General features: G+C 41.1%; 1 protein-coding gene across 5 annotated transcripts in view; it reads left to right on the top strand.

The window, feature by feature from the left end:
* The window catches only part of LOC135164399 (protein dead ringer-like), an 80,320-nt gene that overhangs the window by 59,876 nt on the left and 8,165 nt on the right, over nt 1–12,279 (top strand). For all 5 annotated transcript variants that reach the window (XM_064124692.1, XM_064124689.1, XM_064124691.1 and 2 more), the window contains one exon: nt 2,635–2,707. In XM_064124692.1, the coding sequence (XP_063980762.1) occupies nt 2,635–2,707 (73 nt within the window). The remainder of the gene's footprint in view (nt 1–2,634; nt 2,708–12,279) is intronic.

Raw genomic sequence — 12,279 nt, 5'->3', positions numbered from 1 at the left:
CAAGCACGTGAATGGAGGTGGGAGGCTCTCTCACAATCAGCCCTCACAATCGCCCCCCGGAAGACGGCCAAGTTGGGCGCACACTGGAGAGCCCTCCATCAGTATCGGAATATCTCTTTGGGGTCTATATGGCAAAAGAGTTGCGCATCGATAATTATTGCTCGTAAAACTTAGTCAGGCAAATGGCTGCGCCAAATACAATACACACTACCATACACCAGTGCTTTTGTGGTTGGTTGAAAAGTATTTTTTCATCATCATTACAGCATTTAAAATTTCGAGATCTGGCGGAGCCAAAAAAGATGAATAAATATTTGAGATGAAATTTGAAAGTCATCTCGCTTGATGAAAATAACTCGAGGGCCTTTTCACATATCATGAAGTACCTTGACAACCAATAACAATTTCGTACTCAAGATTTTTTACCCCAACATCACACGAAGATCTTGTTCCCTTTATTTTTGGTTCAGCAATGCCCCTCGCACCACAAATTTAATGCAATTAAATTTTTTTTTGCCAAAATTTTCGTTCTTCAGATTCTCACGAGCAAAACTTGATATTTTTCTCTACTATTTCTTTCAATTATGATAAATTAATTTAATCCATTTCCAGAGCATTTCTACCCTCAAACCTTTCCGACTTCATTGGAGGGTTGAAATAGATTGGGAAAGAAATTTTTCTTTTAACCCTTCTGAAACTCAAAAAATTAAATGAGTGCACACAGAGGGGAAAAGGTCAAGAGCCTTCGATTAACGCTCTTCGCTGGACCGATTATTATTCACGTTCCATCACATGGGCATACAAGGTTTAAAGGGAAGAAGTGAGGGCGGAGCCGATGGGCATGCATCTTTCAGAAGTTTAAAACGAGAAATAAATAAATATTTGAAAAAAGAAAGAGAGAGGATACTTGTGGGGTCTTTATTTACCTCACTCGTTGTTCCGGACCCTTTTTCCAGGGCTGCCGTCAGTCTGTTCAACTATAGATCAATCAATACTGCTTGAACCCAAACGATCAGCATCCCTCCCCCTCCCATCCTCCCTCTCTCTGTCTAACGAGCCCCGTATCTCTCTGTAAACCTTCTTGAGTACTTAAATCCAAGAGAGACGGAGAACTCAAATGAAGAGGCACACGATGGAGGAACATGAAAAAACCAAAGAAAATGCTTACAAAATGGCCCTTGAGAAATGCCGCGTTCATGAGGGAATTACGGTGGGGGTGAGAGGGTATGGGAAAGAGATACGGGGGCGTTGCCGAGGTGAAGTGAAACAAAAAAATTGAGTGGAGTGATGCGCGGCTTGAGGGGGAGCGGGATTGGGAACAAATGAACGGGCGATCAAGATCCTGCCACCCGGATCATTTCTCAGGTCCTCGTTCCACCTTTTGCTTGATTACCCTGGCGCATGGACCATTGATGGCCCAAACTAGGGGGGCGAAGGGGAGGGAGGGAGGGGATATCAATCCCCGATATTATCGAATGTCAGATGAATGGAATCAGGAGATCACCTGCGCACTGATATCTTTCATTTATCATTTCGTTTTATTCGAATTCTCCCACAAGAGGAATAATTTGCCCGTTATTTATTTAAAATGAGAAGAAAATATATTTTAGACTTTTGTCTTTCTCTATTTTCGCTTCTTCACCTGCGTTGAAACTAGCAAGAATGAACGACCATATCTCCCTTAATTAATTATCCCCAAATTCTCCCGGGTATAATATCTCATAATCCTGAATTGAGTCGAGTCAAAATTTATCGGTATTTCGGGTGGAGAAAGGGGGTACCATCCGCGAAAATGTTTGCGCTTAAGGGTGAGGGGGTGGGGGGATTGATGATGATAGGCAGTCAAAGATGAAGAAAATAAAGTAGAGAAAAAAAATAAAACAGTATTTTTTTTTGTCGGCGTGCGGGCGTTCAAGGGGTGGCAGTGTGGGGACCCAGGCATTATAAAAGCAATTAGAGGGTTTCAGATTAGATATAGCACATCGTACATAACAAATATGATAATACGCCTCGGTATGGCCCCAAGGGTCTCCTCTTGGGACCAATGAGTGGGGGAGGAGAGAGGGAGACGGGTTAAACGGAATCATTAATAATCGGAGTTAACTAATCTGTCCGTCGCTATGAGCACGCTCGTTTTCACTGCTGTTTTTATTACACACACGCGCGTAATGTTTCACTTTAAGTCCGAAAGAATTTTTTTCCAACTCCACCTACTGTTGGAGAAAGACGTTTTTTTAATGAATTTCTTCTCATTTCGCTTGAGTTTCATTCACCCGGAATTATCTGGCAATTAAATGAAATTACCAGTTAGATATGATGACAAGACATGAGACAACAATTTTCTGCGAGTGAATACGAAATAAATAATTAAGTGGTAGTAGAATATTCAATAAATTCAATTTGCGGGACTCATGGAATCTTACGAGGAATTGGAAAATCAGATTAATTGGATTTTTCGAGTTGAAAATGGTGGCTGACTGTTTTACTTGAAATTTCACTAATAATTTTCTATAGTATTATATTTGAAATTATCACCGCTGAAAAGTTGTAATTTTAGACTCAAACATTGATTCATAAAATTACCCAAGTGTCAAAATAACTCGTTTTCTATTTATGTAATTCATCTGTTTACAGCTGTACGAGATAAACGACGATCCAAAGCGCAAGGAATTTCTCGACGATCTCTTCAGTTACATGCAAAAACGCGGTAAGTTTGAGAGAAAAAAAATGTAAATTCAGTTGAAAACGGTAAAGTAGAAAAAAACCAGGATGACGCGTAAGTCAATTGAGCAAGAACGTCAGTTTATCTTAGTAATCGCGATCATTCGAAATATGACGAAGTTGATGGAATTAATCGTGCAAATATTAGTTTTAACGATCGACGTTCAAGGCTCGAATCACTTATTCGTTGGCAAATATACTGGGGACTGTCTCCTCTAACTCACTGGGGCACGTGTACATTAACGTTTCATACGGTTTCGTCTTCGTCAACTATCTTGTGATGAATTGCGTCTGTCTTGGCACCGATTCCATTCACGCAAATTAATTCTCGCGGTTGGTGAAAAAAAAAAGGAGAAAGAGATGAGAAGGATGCGGTAATTTAGTTGGATCTTGGCCCGGTATTTTCATTGCAGAATAATAAACTTCATTCATTCATAATTAATGCGAATCAATTAGAATAATTTGTTATTAATCAGCCACTCGAGGCGAATGAGAAACATGATTTTTAAATTATCCGCTTGAGACATTGAACACAAGTGCAATAAATTTATTCTCAGTATTGTGTACACGTGTGCAAAATGCCCGCATCGAGGCGTTTCCTGAACACGTGGATTCGATTTTCGTGCGCGGGAAAATCGTTATAAAACGTTGGAAGTTGTCACTAAACCGACATGTGATAAACTATTACGGAAGTTGTATTCCCTGAAATATGTCATGACAATAATAATTTGGATGTGCATGTGTCCAGTGAAATTAAACGAGAATTAAGTGCCCCAGCTGGAACTCCTAACCCTTCTTCTTCCTTTTTTTTTTTCATTCACCCTATTCTTGGGTTTTGACTTTTGGAGTGACACAGGATTTTTTATTCTCCCCCAATGATAACTTGGACGATATCTTCGGTTTGTTTGGGGAGTGTCTGCACACCGGAAATCACTTGGCCTCTAATTATAAACATGGCGACGCGTCCATCAATCAACCGGCGGGAGATGGCTTCTATCTTTTCCCAAGGAAAATTGTTGGAGACGTCGGTCTATTATTGTGCATGAAACATTTAACTTCAATTATTCTGGGATCAGAGGGGGAAATTTTGAAATTAACTCAATTAATTTATCCGTATGTTCTCTGAATCTTAAATATAATAGATCCGCCACGACTCTCGCAGAAACGACTCAATGAATCGTAGTTTTATTTTTATTGTTACATAGTTTAGTTGCCTCCGAGAATATTTTACAGATTTTTCCAACATTGAACACACACCTAGTAAATAATAAAAATAAATAAATGTGCCAATGAATTCGTTATATTTTACGGCTTCTTGAGGTTTCAAAAAGTAAACACCGAACGGTACAGTAGAAACCTCAAGATATAGTCGAACGGAAGCAAAAAAAAGGACTTTCAATTTTACGTGGATTTTTTCTTTGAATGAGGTATTGACAAAAAAAAAGTTAAAAGAATGTCACGTACCCCAAACTTTCGAAAATCGGTTGCTTCACACCGCCCTCCTGTGAGCCCCCATTATATTCCATCTCGGGGGCCCTCCACTCACAATAATTCAACACTAACGTAATACACGACGCCTCGGAGCCGCCAACCGAACGTATAAAAGGATCATTCATCACCCCCCGCGTCCCTGCATCGCAGGTCCCCGTGGCCCAACAATTTGTGCTCCTATCACCACTGCATCCCCCTGTCGATAGCCTCCTTCATAATTTTCTCCATCTCATTCGTCCACCTGCAACTCAAACACCGATCGAAACATTTTAATCATTTTTTTTTCACTTTACTTTCTTTATAATGGCTTTTTAATTACTCGGTATCAACGCGACCCAGTCACTGACAAATCGATGCACAAATGCCAGATATATACGTTGCCATTATAAATCTCCAGGCATTTAATATGCAAATCTCGCCCTCTAACACCCAAGGATCCAGCAACTTATATTACTTGGATTTTACTTTTTTTTACAGCTTCAATTTTTCTTCACTTTTTATTTTTCCCTCTTCATTTTGTGTATAACGCTTCTCACCTCGCTCGCTCACTCGCCCTCTCATTTTATTTTTATTACCCCCGAGGCCGAACGAGTTTCGATCCCGAGTGTAACTCACCACTTGTTCCTAAAAGACTCGCCATTCTTAACTGATGCGTCTTGATTTTTTTTTTCGTTCATTTTCACGGACGAGGACATAAATCCTGGTTGATACCTGCGGACTAATCTTTGTCCAACACAATTTCTTTCAAATAAACATGTCGGGTGCATTACCGGGGCAGAATTTCGAGGAACATTCGTATAAAAAATTTCTATCCGGAAGGCGCGTAATTTTTTGATATCATCACTCGCTCGTTTTCATTTATATTTTTTATTCTGTGATTGGCGATTTATCAAATTTACTTCACGTCATCTATGAACGGCTGGCCTCCAGCAGTAGCGTCTCAAAAGAAATAAAAGTAAAACAAACCTTTCAATGATAAATTACCATGTCCCCTCACTGTCTCCGTCATCGCCAACCCACGTACATTTTCCATTACATTTTTCTCCGATACACACTTGTGAACACGACTATGCAGGCGTGCTGCCCAGCATACACAATATTAAAAGTGCATTGACACGTCTGCCCACTTCCCCTCAATCCAAATACTCAAAAAGGGGTCGTCATGAGCTCAATATCATGTCAACTATCCGTTAACCCTTTTGAAATACTGGAAAGTCTCCCCGAAATTTTATTATTCGACGTTTACCTAACTTCTACACGCGAGTAAATCCATCAATATCCAATCCACAAGAAATAAGTTGGGGAAATAAAGCAAACAAATCAAGTAGTCGTAGAGCGGAATTGAGCTCTGAGGCTTTTTGACTCTCTGTCGCGAGAAAAAAAAACGAATCTAGTGGTGATTTTTTTCTCCGCTTCCGGGTAATTGATCCTGAAATTGTAACATTCATGCGGAATTCCATAAAAATTACGCCGACAAATGAGTTATTACTCAATGTTCAGGAATTTTTCTGCAATGGGGAAAGATAGTTTTTATTTTAAACTCGTGTAAATCTTTCTCTATCTCCAGATATGTTTTTGCATTAAATTAATAATCAATTTAATCGATGACAAATTTATCAATTTAAAAAGTGATTCATACAACATTCAACTCAATTATAAATTTATAAATATAATTATTTATGCAGTTAAAGACGTGCTGCTTAAATAATTATTTTCTCACCGAAAAATAGAATTTACAAGATTTTACAGATAATTTTTCGTCGGTTTTTCTTTTCGTGCACATGCCCCACAACCCTCGACCTCCGGAAAGTAATTTCCATTATCCAACAAAAGAGGCGAACGCGTGATTTCACCGGACGCCAAACCACCGATTTTTCTCATTACTCGAGTTATTTTGTACTCCGGGCACGTACAACTCCATTGCATAGACGAGACGGCAACTACTGGCAGGCACGGCCCAGCCAATAGTCAAACAATTCAATATTGCTAAAAAAAAATAATTCCCTCGAGTTTTACTATCACTATCTCAATTAAACCACCAATAGGAAAGAGGGAAATAATCGTGAACAAGTAAAGGAGAAACCGATGATTTTCAATTTATCTGGAGCTCCCATTAAATGAAACCTCTCGGTAATTACGTTTGTGCCACGTTGATAGCTGGACATCAATCTCCGACCTTGGCGTCTCAAAGGGCCATTAACACTTGGACGAGTTCGATCTCTTGCACTCGAGTATATCTCCTCCTCCTCCACCCCACCTTCCCCTCTGGTCATCCTTAACCCCCTTGAGGCAATCGTTTTACTATCAACAATAAATATGAAAATGAATATTTTTACGTTCTGAAATAACCTTCAGCGAGAAAGAAAGATACTGCGTTGGAGTAGCTATAAAAGAGCTACCTTCTTAAATATATATATATTTTTTCTTATTTACTGTATTTTGTTTTTCGAAGGGCCAAGGGCTGACCCCCGGGCCCATCCATTCCATTGTCACTATCCCCGAGGATTTAAAGCACCTCAAATTATTACAGATACTGATTTGGAATTTTCTTTTTTTTTTCTGTCTCGGTGAGAAGACAATTTGGGGGATAGTACATACGAGGATCCTGTTGCGGGGGTGTGGTTACGGTGATATCGGGTGAGGAGTTAGAGTCTGTGAAACTCTAAGCAAAGGTAATGGAAACTGACGCTAAAGGAGACTGTGAGTTATGGCGCGGTGTGACGTATAAGAGGCGCCGTAAAATATATCCTGAATGACTATTACTACGTTGAGCTAGGCTACTGTTTACGGGAGATATTCGAAAATGTGTCTTCACGGTAGGACAAGGTTCATCTTCATTAGCTCGTGATTTTTATCGCGTTCCACGGAAATGGGAGAATTCATACGATTGAACTCTCTTGATTATTTGTACAATAATTCGTAGAAAATGCTGGCAAACTGAATATTTATCAGGTACTTAATGAATCAAATAATGTCCGTCACAGTCATCCAAATTTAATAATTAAAATTCTCACTTCATTTGAAATTAAAATATCCAGAGAATAAACAAGTAGTTAAACGAATTTACAGTGCCGTCAGAGAGTCCATCCACCCTCTCCCATAAACAGTATATCCATAAAATAAAATCCATGGGTCATCGTGATCCCGGTGGAGGCTGTTGCCGATGGGCGGATTTTAGTCATAGAGTCATTGTGACGTGGCGGATGTCTTTTGACGGATCGCTCATAAAACCTTCGGGTTCCCTATTCTCAGAATAACTGGCCAGTGGAAAAATAAGCGAAAATTCATATTTGGATTCTGGTCCGGGTGGGGAAGAGAGACTGCCCTGGCGGCATCTCGGTTGCTGGATATGGCTGAAAAAGCCCACCCGCTGACACCTCCGGCTGTCTGGTGAATGATTCTTTTTTTTTTCTTCACCTTGAAATCCCTGGGATTATGTCAGGATTACAGATACACTACTGGATTCTCCAGCAGACAAATGCCCGGTGAAGGATTCACCCAGGAGGCGGTGAATTTCTAATGTCCCGGTGGGGTCTAATGAACCGTGGGGAATACAGTTTTTGTCTAATTCTCTTCTTTTCTGAGGAGAAAAATCGGTCGGTCGGTTGGCTGTTATGAGTGAATATAACCTCGGGCGTGCACCTGTCGATATCTTGAGTTTCCTTGGGCTCAATTCAATTATTTCACTGCGATTACTTTCTTCTGGCCTCAAATAACTCTACTCTTAATATCTAGGAATTTATGATCCCAACCCGATTTGCTCGTAATGTTTTTCGTAATAGAGGTAGCTCCAATAATTTTTTTCTCCCCCTTCGCGATTACCGATTGCTCAATTTATTTAAATATCAAATTTCCGGGGAAAGAAAATTAATGCTCTATTCACCACAAACTTTCCCGAATTCTTCGACGAATAATTATTAACCTTAAACACGTACATTTGCTGAAACATTGTAAATAATTTTACCCTATCTGTATTCTCTCCGCAAAGTTTATGGGGTCGAAGACAGCGTCGAGTTTGCCAGTGAGAAATTTGCCCACGTACAAACTCCACCGTGTTGTATACACCCGTGAGGGATAAAACGAGCTGAGAGGCACACGCTCACTTTGCCTTGGTGGAAAAGCATTTAACTCAATGACGTCTGCACATTCTAGACTCCCTGACGCCAGGAGTACACCCAGAGGTGCTACTGTATAACCCCCTCGTGATCATTCGTTACACACTCTGTGACGTAATTGACGAAATTCTTGTGCTAAACCCCCCGTCAATCTGCCAATTCTCGCCTTGACTGTTCACCAGTTGTAATATCGAATAGGGAAAACGTTGGAAGCGCGAAATTGCGGTGGGAAAATTTATTTTAGGAAAATAAAATCCTCTTTTTTAACTTTGTCATTCACGGAGAGAACGGGATTTATGTACTTCAGAAAGAATTGACACAATTTAAAATATCCGAGAGACGGAAGTGTCTTTATCGGTGATTTTGTGGGGCATTTTTGAAGCCCAAATTACATCCTTTGATATTTTAAAATTTAATCAATTTACAATTAATGAAGTAAATAGCTCATTATCAATTAATTTTTCGGCACAAATGTGTAATATCTCCTATTTCTCATTTTTCATTCACTCACATGACAAATATATCTTGATAAAAAAGCACCCATGTGGCGCTATTACGCAGGTAGTTTTTCCTCCCCATGATGACTCGCTCAAAATGTGCCCCCCATTGGCTTACAAGTCCCATCACATATACCCCGTATTAGTATAGAGGAGTGTCCCAGCGTGACTCGTGCCACGAGGACGCCCATTCACGAAAGCCATCCTCCAACTTCATTCTTCCAACGACTCGACACACCACCTCTCACCTCCGCTCTTTTTCCACCTTACACGCTTCCTCCACATCTTCACCTCCATCACCCTAACAATGTGTCCTCGATCAGGTGGTATTGATCACAATTTCCCGATAATTCTAAAATATCGTATTAATTCGTGTCTTCTTCCCTTTTTCATTCATTGCAATTTTAGAATGAGACGTGTGGGAGGTGAATTTACGACTGTTGTAATCCATCCTCCGGGTATATCTTTACCCACGAATCTCCAAACTAATTTGCTTATTAATATTTCACAACACCAGCGATCGTTCTTGGGAGGGGGAGGGCAAGGTGATATATCGTTCTCCATCTTCCTGTTCGCCAGCTTCAATTTTAAAACGCGCCGTTGAATCAGGTATTTTCACCCACACGATCTCAATAATTACGTTTAGCTGGCAATTCCTCTTCCACACGGCTACTGCATTCGATGTTGGAATTTTTTATTCGAAATTTCCGGTGCACGTGTCTTGAAATTTAGGATATTGAGCTGATGCCCGTGGAAAGAAAGGCTAGGATTTTCGCGATAGACACAAATTTATAATTCACTGTTGTTAACATGAAATACACCGCAGTCCTTGACATAAAAGGCATCATATTATTGACAACTACCAAGCCATCAAAACGATTAAAAAATAACAACAAAGCCATGAGGACGTACTGCGGCCAGAGGATCATAAACCTGCCCGAGGAGGTACACAGCTCCCCCCCAGCGGTGACGAAGCGAATCAAACCGCCTCATAAACGGTATCAAAGGAACCGAAGAGAGACCGGGTGAGCACGTTTTAGTTATGCGATATTACACTGAGTCCCGTTGCTTTATTACTCTGCAATATTATTTCGAGGATTTTATTGTCGTCGTCTTCGCGGTTGGAAGCCCCTCCGAGTTATATGATGTAGTGAGTTTTTCCAATGGCCCACCCATGTAGAATATATCCGGATGGACACCAGCCATCCTTCCCTGGCGCACCCATTTTCTCAATCTCCAATATCCTTTGTCTATCGACTCATCATATTCCCTTTTCTCCTTTTATGAATAAATATGATTTTATATTCCGTATCGCACACCTCGAGGGACCTGGGGATCAGACATTTCCGATTGTCTGTCTCTACGAGTCGTGGATGATCAACAAGTGGTGGTGGTAGGTGGGCATAAGGGTGTGGATGATTGCCCCTCGAGATCACGCCTCGATTAGAAGCCAAATCCCCTCCCTGTGTGGCGCCACAACTAGACAAATCATGATTATCTCGTCTCATCCTTCTATTCATCTATCGGCATTGTTATTTCCATTGTTAAGCCACGATGGATCGTCAAGACAAAAGGAAACGACGAGAGAAAAATAAACGCACAGTGTTGAATACTTCTTTGGTCTGTCTCGAAGTGTCACATAAATTACACCAATATTTCCGCGAAATCCTAACAAGATTATAAAACGAGATTGTAACAGTCTGCATTACCACCCGTCCCTTCATACCACTTGCATTCAGCCTCATACTGCTGTCTCTTCTTCAATCCCCTTTTGAATAGCATCAAGAGGGTAGATCTATTTATAATACGTTTGAATCTTGGTTGAGGCCAGCCGGTAAAGCAGTAAATGTCACGTGTATTTCATACCCAGGACTCCACCCCCTCTTGTTCCCTTCGTCTCGTATTATTTTTCTCTTTATCGTTTCCTTTTTTTTCTCAAGAAAAAACATCATCTCTTTCTCACACTCTCGCAGACACATGTAGGTAACAACAAACCGCCGCAATGCCAATTTCGCCTCTTTCAGCTCGGTTGATAATGCCGCTCCTTTTCTCGTCCCGGGCTAACAAAGTTAACCCCAGTTGAAGGGAAATAAAATGAACAGCAAATCATCGTTTCACAAAAGAGGGACGCGTGTGGAATTCACCGATTCGTCTGGGTGGGTGGAAGGGTGAATATTCCACTTCTCAGTGTGAATGAAATTTGAACCTCTGGGCTCCTTCATTTCGCCAAGATTGATTGATACTTGACCCCACCACCATTCTCTCATACATTTGAATTTTCGGAAAACAATGGCTGTCCGCGCTCCCCGGTCCCTTGGTTGTTCGCGGACTGTAAATGGGTCTCATAATAGTTCGTAATGTCGGATTGCACAGTCGATAAATCCCGATATACACCAGTTTATTCGATAGATTTTAGGGTCGTCACGCGAGTGATTCCTGGAAAAGTCGTTTCGCGCGCCCCAAATGCCTCGTATTATACACCCGGTGTATATGGGAAGCACAGACTTGGGTCTTCGAATGTGTGTATATAGTTTCGGGTTAATAAAGGCCTCCGGGTCTCTTTTCGAGAGCCGATCGTTATTAGATTGGACACTCCCCCTCTATCTGTCTCGTGCACACCACGGCCATCACAATAACCCATAAAATGCAACATTTTGTTTCGTATACCAATTACCACCCGGCCACCTTGCCTCGCCCATGCCAGCCGGATGGGCGCGTATAGCCAATGCCCCGTCATCTCTCTCCCTCTGGCTCATGTGCACCAAAACATTTGTATCAAATTGACATGATGATGAGTAATTTTACAATGAACACCTGCTAATTGTCAACGCGACAATTGTCGTGTCTAGGGTAAAGGATAATTTTTCTTCTTAAAAAAGAATCACTCGGATTCCCTCATTCATCTCTCTTTAATCCTGTGACCCGCTGGTCTTGTTCTGCGGGCAATGGGGCCGTCGTGGATCACCTCAAAAACTCAGGAGGTTCAATGTGCAATGGCCACCGCGAGTATCTCTCTCGGTACCCGCAGCAGGACGCGGCGGCCATTATAAAAATAACTGCTGATTGGACGCCCTACCAAGAAAAGTCGTAATCGCCATCCTGAATGCTTCTTTTATCTCACTTCAAACGTCTCCTCACTCTGACAAACAATGAGAGAAATCCTCCCCTCCTCTCACCACTACCTTGTCGCATCCTTCTCCGTCATGGATTTTCATTTCTCTCTTCATCCACCTCACTTCTCTCATCGACAATTCTCATTCCATCTTCCAACTTCTTCAAGCCCCATTGGGTAAAAGGATTGAAATGAGAAAATAATAAAAATGAACAAAGATAGTCTTGGAAACTCAAACGTTATATTCTCTTCGCATACACCAAGCGTAACACTAAGTGCGAAGAAAGTGTATGTATTTTATTTCCCGTCGTTCCATCCGCAACACCAAAGTCAGCACTTCGTA

The sequence above is a fragment of the Diachasmimorpha longicaudata genome, chromosome 7 (genome assembly GCF_034640455.1).
Source record: "Diachasmimorpha longicaudata isolate KC_UGA_2023 chromosome 7, iyDiaLong2, whole genome shotgun sequence".
Classification (NCBI taxonomy): Eukaryota; Metazoa; Arthropoda; class Insecta; order Hymenoptera; family Braconidae; genus Diachasmimorpha; species Diachasmimorpha longicaudata.
This window is presented reverse-complemented; position numbering and strand designations above follow the sequence as displayed.